This window comes from Panthera onca, chromosome E1 (assembly GCF_046562875.1).
Source record: "Panthera onca isolate mPanOnc1 chromosome E1, mPanOnc1 haplotype 2, whole genome shotgun sequence".
NCBI classification, from domain to species: Eukaryota; Metazoa; Chordata; class Mammalia; order Carnivora; family Felidae; genus Panthera; species Panthera onca.
Genome location: NC_138352.1, coordinates 21,387,630 through 21,399,080, shown reverse-complemented (window position 1 = coordinate 21,399,080; position 11,451 = coordinate 21,387,630). Strand labels below are relative to the sequence as shown.

The 11,451-nt window shown below is 56.3% G+C and overlaps 1 protein-coding gene across 1 annotated transcript; it reads left to right on the top strand.

Annotated features, from left to right (window-relative positions):
• The first annotated feature begins 3,134 nt into the window (after nt 1–3,134).
• On the top strand, nt 3,135–11,050 carry TMEM238L (transmembrane protein 238 like). The gene is made up of 2 exons (XM_060647281.3): nt 3,135–3,706; nt 10,251–11,050. The coding sequence occupies exon 1, from the start codon at nt 3,338–3,340 to the stop codon at nt 3,575–3,577; it is 240 nt and encodes a 79-aa protein (XP_060503264.1). The 5' UTR covers nt 3,135–3,337; the 3' UTR covers nt 3,578–3,706; nt 10,251–11,050.
• Nucleotides 11,051–11,451: the final 401 nt, after the last annotated feature.

The window sequence follows — 11,451 nt, the reverse complement described above, 5'->3', positions numbered from 1 at the left end:
AGAGAGGGCACGGGACTTGCCCAGGTCACACAGCTCGTGAGTGGCACAGGCTGGCGTGGCTATGCCCGCCCAACATCTGAGCCCTGACACTCGGGTGGTGACTGCGCCTCGGTCATTCAGATTGTCATGCCCCGGGAACTGACTCTGTGTCAGCTGAGCCTGCCAGGCTGGCCTGTCCCTGGTCCCTCGGTTCTCAGCCTGCCCTTGAGCATCCAGGTCACGCAAGCGCTGTCATCCTGGTGACATCACAGGGAGAGGACAGATCGTGATGACTTTCCACGGGAGGGACAAGGTGTCAGTTGCCAAGAGGAGGCAGATCTGTCCTTGGAGAGGACGAACCTCTCTGAGCCACAGAGGCAGCGACAGACCCCGCAGCCCGAGAAGTCTCAGAAGAGAGGGGGCCGAGGGGGCATCAGGGACCAAATCTAGAAGCCGCAGGCCAGGAGCGGGGCCCGTGGATGTGCCCCACACACTATGTTCGTGCTTCGGAAGGCACACAGATGTCCGTTTGTCTCCTTGCGTTGTCTCCTAACTCTTCACGCTGTGTGTATCAGTCTCAGAGGCGCCTGGGGGGCTCCGTCGGTTACGCGTCCGACTTTGGCTCGGGTCATGATCTCACGGTTCGCGGGATCGAGCCCCGCGTCAGACTTCGCGCTGACAGTGCGGAGCCTGCTGGGGATTCTCTCTCCATGTCTCTCTGCCTCTCTCTCAAAATAAATAAACTTAAAAAGAAAAAAAAAGATGGGGTCAAACGACAGTAGAGTAGACCCCTCATCCAACATAACTGGTATCCTTATAAAAAGGGGAAATTTGGACACAGAGACAGGCACACAAAGAGAATGATGCTCGCATAGGACGGTGATGCACCTGTAAGTCAAGGAAAGCCCAACGCTGCCAGGAAACCCCCAGAAGCAAGGAGAGGGGCAGGGAACAGATTCTCCCTCACAGCCCTTAGAGGGAACCCACCCTGCTGACGCCCAGAGCTCAGACTTCCCTCCTCTAGAAGTTTCTGTGGTTGAAGCCCCCACGTTGGCGTTCTGGGCCACCCAGGGACCTCACACAGCTGTTTCCTACAGTGGCCACTACACCTGATGACGGAACAGGGCCGGGAAGCTCTGTTAAAAGCGAGCACCGCAGACAGGGCTATGTCAATCAAGTCAAGTGAACGTTCCTGCTGGTGACCCGCCCCTGCTCTGGGCTGTGCCTGGCACTCTCAGTGTCCCCAGGGCCAGCCACGCCCTCCTTCCCCCTGCTAGTCCCATCTCCTCTTTGAGCGGCCCCACTCAGAGGGCTCCCTTGTCACCTGGCTTTCCACCAGCCGTCCCTGTCTGTCCCAGCTGTGTAAACATCTAGAGGGCCTGGCACATGGGCGGAGCAGAGACGCGGAGGTGGGCGGTGCCCAGGGCTCTCACGACCTGGGTGGTCCCTCGGGCCCCCCACCCCCCGTTTAGCCCCGCGGAAGAACGGCCACGTGTTGGCGGCAGGACAGGGTGCGCAACGCAGCCCCTTTCCCTAAGACGGAAGAGGGGTGTTTACGGTTCTGGAGGATAAATGCTAAGTGACGTGTGCTGGTTAGCTCTGGACACGAAATTGCGAGTGGTTTTGATTCGATTTTGTTCCTTTTGCTGGGGAATGTGTCAGAGTCTGTTCAGCTGGAAGTGTGTGTGTGTGTGTGTGTGTGTGTGTGCAGGCGTGCGAAAACAGTAGAAATAAACATGGTGAGAAGACCTGGGGTGCTGAGCTGGGGCTGAGTGGCAGAGTGGTCACCCGCTTCTCTCTGACCTGTCACCCGAAGTCAGACAGGATTACAGTGACCAACCACCTGATGGCCCGGGACTCAAGAGACTCTCTTTTACACATAAAAGTCTTCATGGTAAAATCGTTCGCAGGCTCACGGGACTCCTCTGCAAAGGCACCCGGGAGCCAGTGGACAGCCAGACCTGCACACATGCACCCGGGGTTCTACGGCACAGACTCTTGGCCTGCCCCCCACAGGGCATTGCCGTCCGCCCACCGTTCTTCCCGAGACACTCTCCCGGTTGGAGCTGGAGGCAGCAGATGGGAGGGCTGTCAGCCTCTCCAGCACTGGAGGTGCTCCTGTGTGGATACCTAACTGCCTCTGAGCATATATCCAGAAAAGGAGACAGACACCGGTGGGGAGTAGCCTCAGCTACTTCTCACTTGGAGATGCTCCAGATCAGCTACTTGGCCTGAGTCAAGTCTCCTGGAGCTTTGGATCCTAAAATCTCTAACACGTTAATTCTCCTCCCCCCCGCCCAGGACCTTTTTTCTGGAAGTTTCTCACTCCTCCTGGCCTATTTCACACTAGGGAACAAAGTCAGAGCTGTCTATTCATTCTCCTCGACCAGAGAAGGCAGGAGAAAGAGTGGAAATTATTTCTTCCAGTATGTCTGGGGGAAACCGAGTCCCAGAGACGTCTGGTGTGTAGGCCAAGGTCCCGCAGTGAACCAGGGACAGAGGGGAGGCCGCACACCCTGTGAGCAGCCAGTGACATGGCAACATAACCCCTCGGGGATGTGAGCGAGCAGTGTCTGTGGGACATAAGGCAAACGTCGAGTCAGTCAGTCTGGAAAAGACGCAGAGAACCAGACAGATATTTCTCGACTTCTGTTGCCTTTTGGTTCACGCCCGATGGACCACAGCCAGAGGCCAGAGGTCCCCCTGCCCCGCCCACTCTGCCCCATCCGTCTGTCCTCCCAGGTCCCCAGGTCTTCAGAATGGAGACCATCCACGAGGCACATCCACCTTCTCCGGGTCCCTATTTGGTCCCTAGAACTGACGGATTCTTACCGCACCACTTCAAACTCTATGTATGTCAACAGAGTCTCTTCCACGTCTTTTACTTAAAACCTCCCTCTGCACCAGGAAGAGGAGGGCGGACGGGTGAGGGGAACGAAACCCCACCACCAGCACAGGGCTCAGAAGCCTGCCAGGACTTGCCAAGAACTCGAGAGGCACGGGACGAGGCACGGGACAGCCCCCCTCTCGGACACCGAAAATCCCTCCCGGGGCACCTGACCCCTCCCCGGCCACGTAACCCAGCGCTGACCAGTCCCATTAGCACTGATGTCAGTGTGTTTTGGTCCAGACCGCTCCTGAGTCACGAAGCAGTTAAGGAATAGCCTGCCCCACTGGCTGCCGTGCTCATAAAGCTGGCTCCGCGTGTACTTCCTTGTGGCTCCAGACAGCCTGACGTCTCCCTCGTTCGCTCACACCCAGCGGCCGGCCGGTGCGGGCGGCAGGAGGCAGAACCGCCACCCTCCCATGCAAATCAGCCCCAGGGGTGCAGCCGGGTTTCTCCCGCTGCTGCAGGGCAATGCTCCTGGGGAGACGCTGGGGAAAATGCAACCTGGGGCGCTGTGTGCTCTTCCTGGCGCTGGCCCTGCTGCTCGACGCCGTGGGCCTGGTCCTTCTGCTGCTGGGTGTCTTCGCCTCCCTCGATTACTGGGACTTCTTGGTCTACACGGGGGCCCTGATCCTGGTGTTCAGCCTGCTCTTCTGGATCACCTGGTATTCCCTCAACATCGAGGTACCTCTTGAGAAGCTGGACTTGTAGTTTGGCCGTGGGCACAGGAGGAGGGACGCAGGCTCCACAGGCAGCTGGCCGTGAACCTGGGGCTGCTGCGCGGCCGGAGGGGTAGGGGCGTGTTTCCACTCCCACCCAGAACGCCCCACGGGGGAGCAGGTGAGTGCACACGAGGCCCGCCTGGCGGGGTGGCTGGAGAGGCTGAGAAGGAACTGGAAGCCTGCACCCCGGCTGGGGGCTCTGCCCACCTGGGTGGGCACCTATGGTGGCCACAGGCTGTCCTCTCCCCCTCCGGGGCCCATTGTCCTTATGGAGACCACAAAGAGGGTCTCCACGGCCCCCTCCATTTCTGAGACGCCAAGAGTGGTCCCGCCATGCAGAACAGGAAGTTATTCTGTCAGCTCAGAACTTTGGAGAGGAGAGCCCATCTTGATTCTCTGTTGGAAGACCAGCCGGCTGCAGGGTGGGGAGGGGGATTAGCACTGGGAGAGAATGGAAAGCTCTCCAGTGGCCGTGTGTGTCCTAGCACGGATGGAGCGGTGGCGGGGAGCCACCCAGAATGGCCCTTCTCCCTCCCTTTCTGCCCGTACCTGCAGGTGGGACACACACCACAGTGGGGAGGACCTGCCTCCACATCCTCCCTCGGGGCACCTGCCTCCTCTCTCAGCAGCGCCCCCCCCGACACACTCCCATGCGGCCACCCCCACCCTTCACTCCCACCCCCACCCGGCCACGGCTGGCCTGGGAGCCTCAGTGCTCAGGAGACCATGGCGGACCATTTCACCCACCGAGCTGCACTTTCCAGCTGGGCCAGCTGCTTGGTTGACCGCATGTGACCAAGGAGGCAGATCATCGTTAAAGATGTTTCACAGGGACGTGAAGCACCAAGGATAGAGCCGGTCTGGCCCCCGTGACCCTGAATTACGGGCAGCTCTCCCCCAGGGGACTGGAAGGGGAGCCCTGGTTGGGATAACAATCATCATCTCCCCGCCCCCGGTGGCCAGGAAACTGGCACAGCCGGGCACTCCCTTCTAGCACTGGGTGTAAGGATAAAGGTCATTGCTGGGTTGGAAGGAGGAAATGATAATCCTGCCTCTTCTGGGGGATTCCATCTGACCTTTGGAACCAAGAGACCAGAGCAGCCGTTTGAAGAGGTTTTGGGGAGGGTAGCCTAAACCTGGTCCTGGCAGATGAAAGGAAGGAAAAGAGATGGGAAGTCCGAGTGCCTGGGTCCTGCTCTGAGTGCCACCGCTCAATCACTGGGTGACAGTGGACAGGCTGCAATGGGTAGTAGCCTCATCTGTAAAATGAGGACACCATGACCTGCCCTTGTGGTTGCAATGGCCAAAAAGAGGTAAGGCAGAAGAAGGCTTTTTGCACGCAATGTGGTTTTTACAAATGTCCTATGCCCTTACTAAACGCATAGGAGAGGGTAAGCAAACTGATCCAGGCTCCCAACTGAGAGTTGGGGGTACTGAGAGGACCTGGGGTACCTCAAACTGGCAGTGAAGGGGTTAGTTTACACTTTGCATCATGGAACTTCGAAGCAAGAAGGAACCCCTAATGTGTTTGCTCATTCCCAAAGACACGCCGGGCCCCGTGCAAGGCACTGGGGATGCCCTGAAGGGTAAGATACACAAGGTCTCTACCCTCGAGGAGTTTCCCATCAAGGGAGACGTAGATAGTAAGCAAATAGTCCCACTAATGCAGGTACGATAACAGTCAGGTGAAGACTGGGAAGAGAAGGAGTATCACTTCACGGGAATGGTCAACAGAGACGCTGACCCAGAAAGCGGAGTCTCTCAGGAAGAGGTAATGGCTTGAGCAAAGGTCCTGGGGTACCAGGAAATAAAAAGACAGCAGGGAGACTGAAGGGCAGAGGAGGCAAGTGCAGGAGGAGGTTAGGGTCCTGCCTGCAGTAGGCAGAGGCCGGGTCAGGCAAAGCCTTGAAGGCCATCCTAAGGACTTTGATCATTATCTTAATAATAAGAAGTTATTAAGGAGATGTGAGCAGGGGTGGGAGCTTGACATAATTGGATCTATGTTTCCAAAAGACTACCCTGGCCATGGCATGGATGATGATGTTGTGATGGTGACGGTGAGGATGATGGTCACCAGTTCAAGCTCATCTGGGGAGCGAAATCACTTACCCAAACCACAAGGGGTCCCTAGTGTGAGGCTCCTTGCCCTTTACATCCTTTCCGCATTGAATAGAAAGAAGTCCAACAGACCAATGATGAAGAGCATGGGCCAAGACCCAGGCCGTGTGGTTTGAATCCAGTTCCATTCCTTACCAGCTTTGTTTGTGACCCGGTGCGAGCCACATCACGCCCCCATGCCCTACTTTCCAAATCTGTAAAATGTAGATGATGTTAAGGACAGCAGCCCCAGCTTCAGAGAGGATGGTAAGATTAGCCCTGCCTCATGACGATGTCGCATAGGTTAAGCGGACTAATGTGTGGACGGCACTCCAGGAGTGACGATTAAAGGCAGCAACGGACATTCCGTCACGACACTGGCGGCCGATGCATGGCAGAAGGGTAAGACCTTCCTCCGAGATAGACATACTTGAGGTGTTACGATCAATTCTTTTTTTTTTTTAATTTTTTTAGTGTTTATTTTTGAAAGAGAGAAAGAGAGCATAAGCAGGGGAAGGGCAGAGAGAGAGAGGGAAACAGAGAATCCGAAGCAGGCTCCAGGTTCTGAGCTGTCAGCACAGAGCCCTACGTGGGGCTCGAACTCACAAACTGTGAGCTCATGACCTGAGCCAAAGTTGGACACTTACCCAACTGAGCCACCCGAGCACCCGTGTTATGATCAATTCTTAAGACGGTGTATGGCATTAAAGTTTTTTCAGTAGTTACGTGAGAAAGCTGTCCCAGAACACGAGACTTTCGTCCAGGCTCAAAGGGACTTAAATGCTTGAGAACCACTGTACTTTCCACTAAACAGTCATGCAAATGTCTTCTTTTCAGTTCCCAAACTGCCATGTTCTGTGGGACCCTCAAAGCCAGTGTCCCTTGGTCCCTCCATCCCCTGTAATGCCTAGGGCTGGCCCAGAGTGACCAGTCAGTGTGGGCTAGGGCTGCTCAGGGAGGCTGCTCGCTTATGGAGCTACCCCCCGCCCCATGACTTTGGGCACATCCCATTACTTCCCTTTAGAGTAGGAGATTTGGGACCCATGGCAGGTTTGAACGGGGGTCCGAGTAGCCCCCTCAGGGGCTGGAGTGGGTGGACAGCAAGCAGGCAGGACTCGTGCAGCCCTACCTGCCACACACATACCTCTAGAATAGTGGGGTTTCCACAGTTTTGTCTACTGAACTTTCACGGAAGGCTTCCTGTGAACACGGGTTCTGATGCTAAAACGTACTTCTTCTTTTTAAAAAAAATTTTAATTTACTTTTGAGAGAGAGAGAGAGAGAGAGCATGAGTAGGAGAGGGACAGAGAGAGAGGGAGACAGAGAATCCAGGCAGGCTCCAGGCTCTGAGCTGTCAGCACAAAGCCCAATGCGGAGCTCGAACCCAAGAACCATGAGATCATGACCTGAGCTGAAGCAGGACGCCCAATCAAGTGAGCCACCTGGATGCCCCAAGTAAAACGTATTTCAGAAAATGACTCATCCCAATCCCCTTACATTCTGTGACCTTTGGCCCGGGCACAATCTCCAACCATATTCATGATTGATGGGCAGTTCTCCAATTCTCAGAATGGAGTGAAAGAGCACGGACCCCTTTAATTCAGAACCCGAATGTGCCATTCCAAGCTTGTCCTTGGACACTCCCCCCACCCGCTGCCTCCCGAGATAAGCGGGTCCCACCCCTGGCATGAGGTCTGGTATGGAACTCAGGGCAGGACAGGACAGGCTTGGCTGTCCCTCGAGCCCTGAGTCTGTGGCTTCTGTGGTTCTCCGGAGACCAGAGGGCAACCTGGGCCACTAAACCTCAAAGGTCAACCCTCCCCTCCACCCCCACAGGAGTTTCAGAACGAGTGTCTTGTTTTTATAGCCCAACTGTGTGTCAAGGGAGACAACCTGCCATTTGATTTTATCACTCAGTCGCCATATTCTCCTGAGATTTGCCTGCTCCGCATTTCACTTGCTGGGCATTTCTTGTAGATAGAGATAAGCCCCCAGGCAAAGTCAGGTGAGGATTCTTGTCCTTTTCCAGGAGGGTGCATGACTACACCACCCCCAAACACACACACACACACACACACACACTCACACACACACACTCCCTCACACCTGCTACACACACCCCAGAAACAAACACACACTGGCAACAATCAAAGCCCAAGAGCATGCAAGGCTCACAGCTCCGAGCCCAGGAAAGTGAAACCTGTCCTTCACCGTCAACTTTTTCTAACTTTCCACCCACAGAGAGGCGGGTGGACTTGCCAAGTCAGCTGGGAGTATGGCCAGGTGGAGAGGTGGGCAAGCCGGCCCGGCACACCGGTGCCATTTGCACACGCAGGGCTGGGGCTGCGTGGAGGGCCAAACATCTCTCTGATCCCTGGAGGAATGTTTAATCTAGAGGGAGAGATAAAGTAAGTACACAGGGCGTCACAAAAGCACACGGAAAATGCACGCCGCGAGATAAGCTCGGTCGGGTGCGTGGGCCCTGCGCGCCCAGGTGAGGAGATCCTTTGGTTGTGGTGGGGCAGGGGTCTGTGTGTGACTTTGGACGTCTGGCCTGGGTCCCGAGGAGCAGGAGAGAATGTGACAGGCAGAGAAGGCTCTTGGGGAGAGCCACAGGGAAGGACTGCAGAAAGGAAAAAAGAAAATGAAAGAATATTCCGGAAAGAGCGAGCAAGCACATGTGAGTGGGTCAGGGGTGTTCGTTGGAGGACGTCAGGGGCAAGATGAGGATTCCAACACCTGGAAAGCAAGGAGGAGGCTTCGCTGACTTCAGGGACTGGAGAGGGACGTGGCCGGGCTCTGTTCAGTGATAGCAGGTGCAGGCAGGTGGGAGAGAGGTGCGGGGGCAGGGAGACTGCTCAGGAAGCTCGGCGGGCAGGTAGCAAGACGCGGGCAGGAGGTTAGGGCCACGGAAAGCAAAGGAGACACAGACAGCATGAGTGGGACCAGACAGACCCAGCGGACGGCCTGTCCTAGTGTCCTGCGACATCAAAGCTTTCGGAGAGCCCTGCCATGCCTGTGAGGACGGAGGTCAGGGGAGGGCACAGGTTTGCTTCCGAGGATGCGTCTTCCTTCGCACGGGCGGAGCCTGAGATGCAAATGGTACACGGGATGAGAACGGCCCAGTTGGCGTGGAACGTGCAGATTTTAGAGTCAGAAGGAAGATCGGGGCAGGAGGACGGAGTGAGGGGTTGGAGACCCGAGTGTGGATGAGATTGTACAGGGTGAGGAGGTAGACAGAGAGGGGAAGAAAACGGTGTGGGGGAGCGGGGAACAGAAGGAAGGGAGGAGGAGGGGGAACCCTGTTTCTCTGCACAAGATCCCATTCGGAAGTTACCGTGTCTGACATAATGGAACTAACGAGGGGTGGTGCCAGGCTGTGAAACCAAGCGAACCCGCCCGTAAGGTCCACAACCTCTGCACCAGGCCCGGGGATGGCCACGTCTGGCCCGGGGGGCCAAATCTGGCCCTTCTCCCGTTTTGTACGTCGCGTTTTACTGTGACGCAGCCACTCACTCACGTGTGCACTGTCTAAGGTGCTTTATGCGGTAACGCCAGAGCTCCGTGATCGCAGCAAAGACCGTATGGCCCCGTGATGCCTCCGATATCTTCTATCTGGCCTCTTACCGCGTAGTCTGCTGGCCTCTGGCCTGGCCGTTGTTACTTCCCACGGGAGCCAAAGCCAGAACCTTGAGCCAGGCTTGCTTTTGGGGAGTGGGGGGAGGGCAGGCAGGTTGGGAAGCCCACGGAGAGGTCCCCGGCGGTAATAAGGGAGCGACACCCTGCAGGTGACAAAGAGGATGACGGAGGGCATGGTGTCAAGATGGGGGACTGACCGTCGAAGGCCTCAGAGCCGTCAACAAGGCTGTAGTGGCCTGAGGAAAGTTGACTGCACTGGGCCGTGAGCCTTTGTCCTTAGATGGTGGGGACAGAATGGGACCAGCGCTGTGCACAGAGTGGCCGCTGGGATGCACAAAGGGACCAGCACAGATTCATCCCAATCCTCAGTCGTATCTAGAGATGATGAAATGACAGGAATCAGGCTCTGCTGGCCACGCTGATCTTGCAGTAGGATTTTTTTTTTTTTTTTTCAGAGGAGGGGGTTGAGAACATTGAACAGGAGGGTCAGGAGAGAGGAGGAGCCAGGAGAGAGGGGGAGAGGACACTGGAGTCACAGCCGAAGATAGACAGATGTCTGGCCACGTCCAAGGTGGACGTGGGGTGGAATCCAGAGCCCGGGGAACGACTCCGTTAGCTTCGGGTGCAGGGAAGGGGGTGGGGAGAGGGAGCTCAGACTCGATGAGTGCCTCGGTGTTTACTGACCGATTTCTTATTTCCAGGACCTCAGCCGATGCTCACAGCTCAGTTAGGGGCTCAAACACCCATTTTACGGGTTGGGGAGACGGAGCCCCACAGTGGTTCACAACTAGCCCGCGGAAGGGGCGCTATGCAGGGGCAGCGCTAGAATCCAAACCTGAGTCCTGCTGACTCTCAGAACCACACACGGGTTTGAAATGACATAGTCAAGTCTCTGGCTGACAGCTTCCTTCATTTATTCAACACAGGTGCTGTCTGACAGAGTAGCATCAGAGCCCCGGGAAGATGTCTTCTCTTGGCCGCATGCCATCTACTAAGTATCTGGGAGGAACCAGAGGCTTGCAAAGCACCCACCAGGACGCCCGCGAGTGGCATGGATGTCAGGCTTCCGGAAGGTTCCAGTCTCCACCAAGAGTCCGGCACCCCTGCGCCACGGCTGGCCCCCCAGCCGTTCGGGGATGGCCCCAGAAGCCTTCAAGTTCTCAAACTGGGGCTCTGATGGGAGCGACCTTGCTGTGGGGTTCAGAGGCCAACTCTCGTCAAGGTCCCGTTAAGGACTAACAGCCAGAAGTGAGCACAGGAGTCCAAACGGGGCCTCCCGCAAGCACACATCAGGCCGTGTGGCTGCTGCTTCCCCTCCCCGGCTGTCTGGACGGGCCGTGTGAGCCCCTGAAGGGCTCCGCCTCACCCATCTCAGGACAGTGCAGGGTGGCCCAAGGGGCATATTCTAACACGCTGGCTGCAAAAGCAAAGCGTAGCTGATGCTGTGCGATGTGTGAGGGACGCCGCTGTCCTCCGTGCCTCACACGGTTTGCTATGAAGGCAGCCCCGTCCATTTGCACAGCCAGGCTGCCCGGGGGGCTCACATTGAGCTTTCAGTCAACGGAAGGCCTCCTCCAGGCGATACCCTGACAAAGGTAGCGAGGCCCGTGCTGTCCTCGTGTTCTCCGTTTCTCGATCCTAGCTAAGAGCAGGACTCTGTTTTTATCTTAAGTCAGTTGCGTCCAGTCAAACGCAGCCCGGCTCGGAGGCTCATCCGATGTGCGCTTGTCCCCAGGGCTCGGCCTGCCTATGTAATTTATGTTTCTCCTGGTCTAATTTTGTACTTTTTATTTATATTTCACCCCGAAAAGTGTAAGTGTTCCCTAGAAGCTGCCTCAGATGTTCTGTGCTATGAGGCAGGAACCTAGCTATAGAAGTAGGTTTGACCTTTGACCTTCTGCTTTAACAGGATGCGCCGTATTTCGGGGCGTGCATGCTCCCGCAAGAATCCTCCTCAACCGCCACAGCTTTACAGCATCCCCTGCTCAGAAGTTTAACCTGCTTCTGTGCAAGTCCTGGAATTCAACATTGGGCACAGCACTGTGGATGGAGACAGTGCCTGGGTTGTCCTGACACCATGGAATCTTCTGGAACTTCTGTGCTTGAACACCAACCCAGCCTCTCAGA

Coding starts and splice junctions, on each gene's coding strand:
- TMEM238L (XM_060647281.3), top strand. CDS start 3,338: ATGCTCCTGGGGAGACGCTGGGGAAAATGCAACCTGGGGCGCTGTGTG.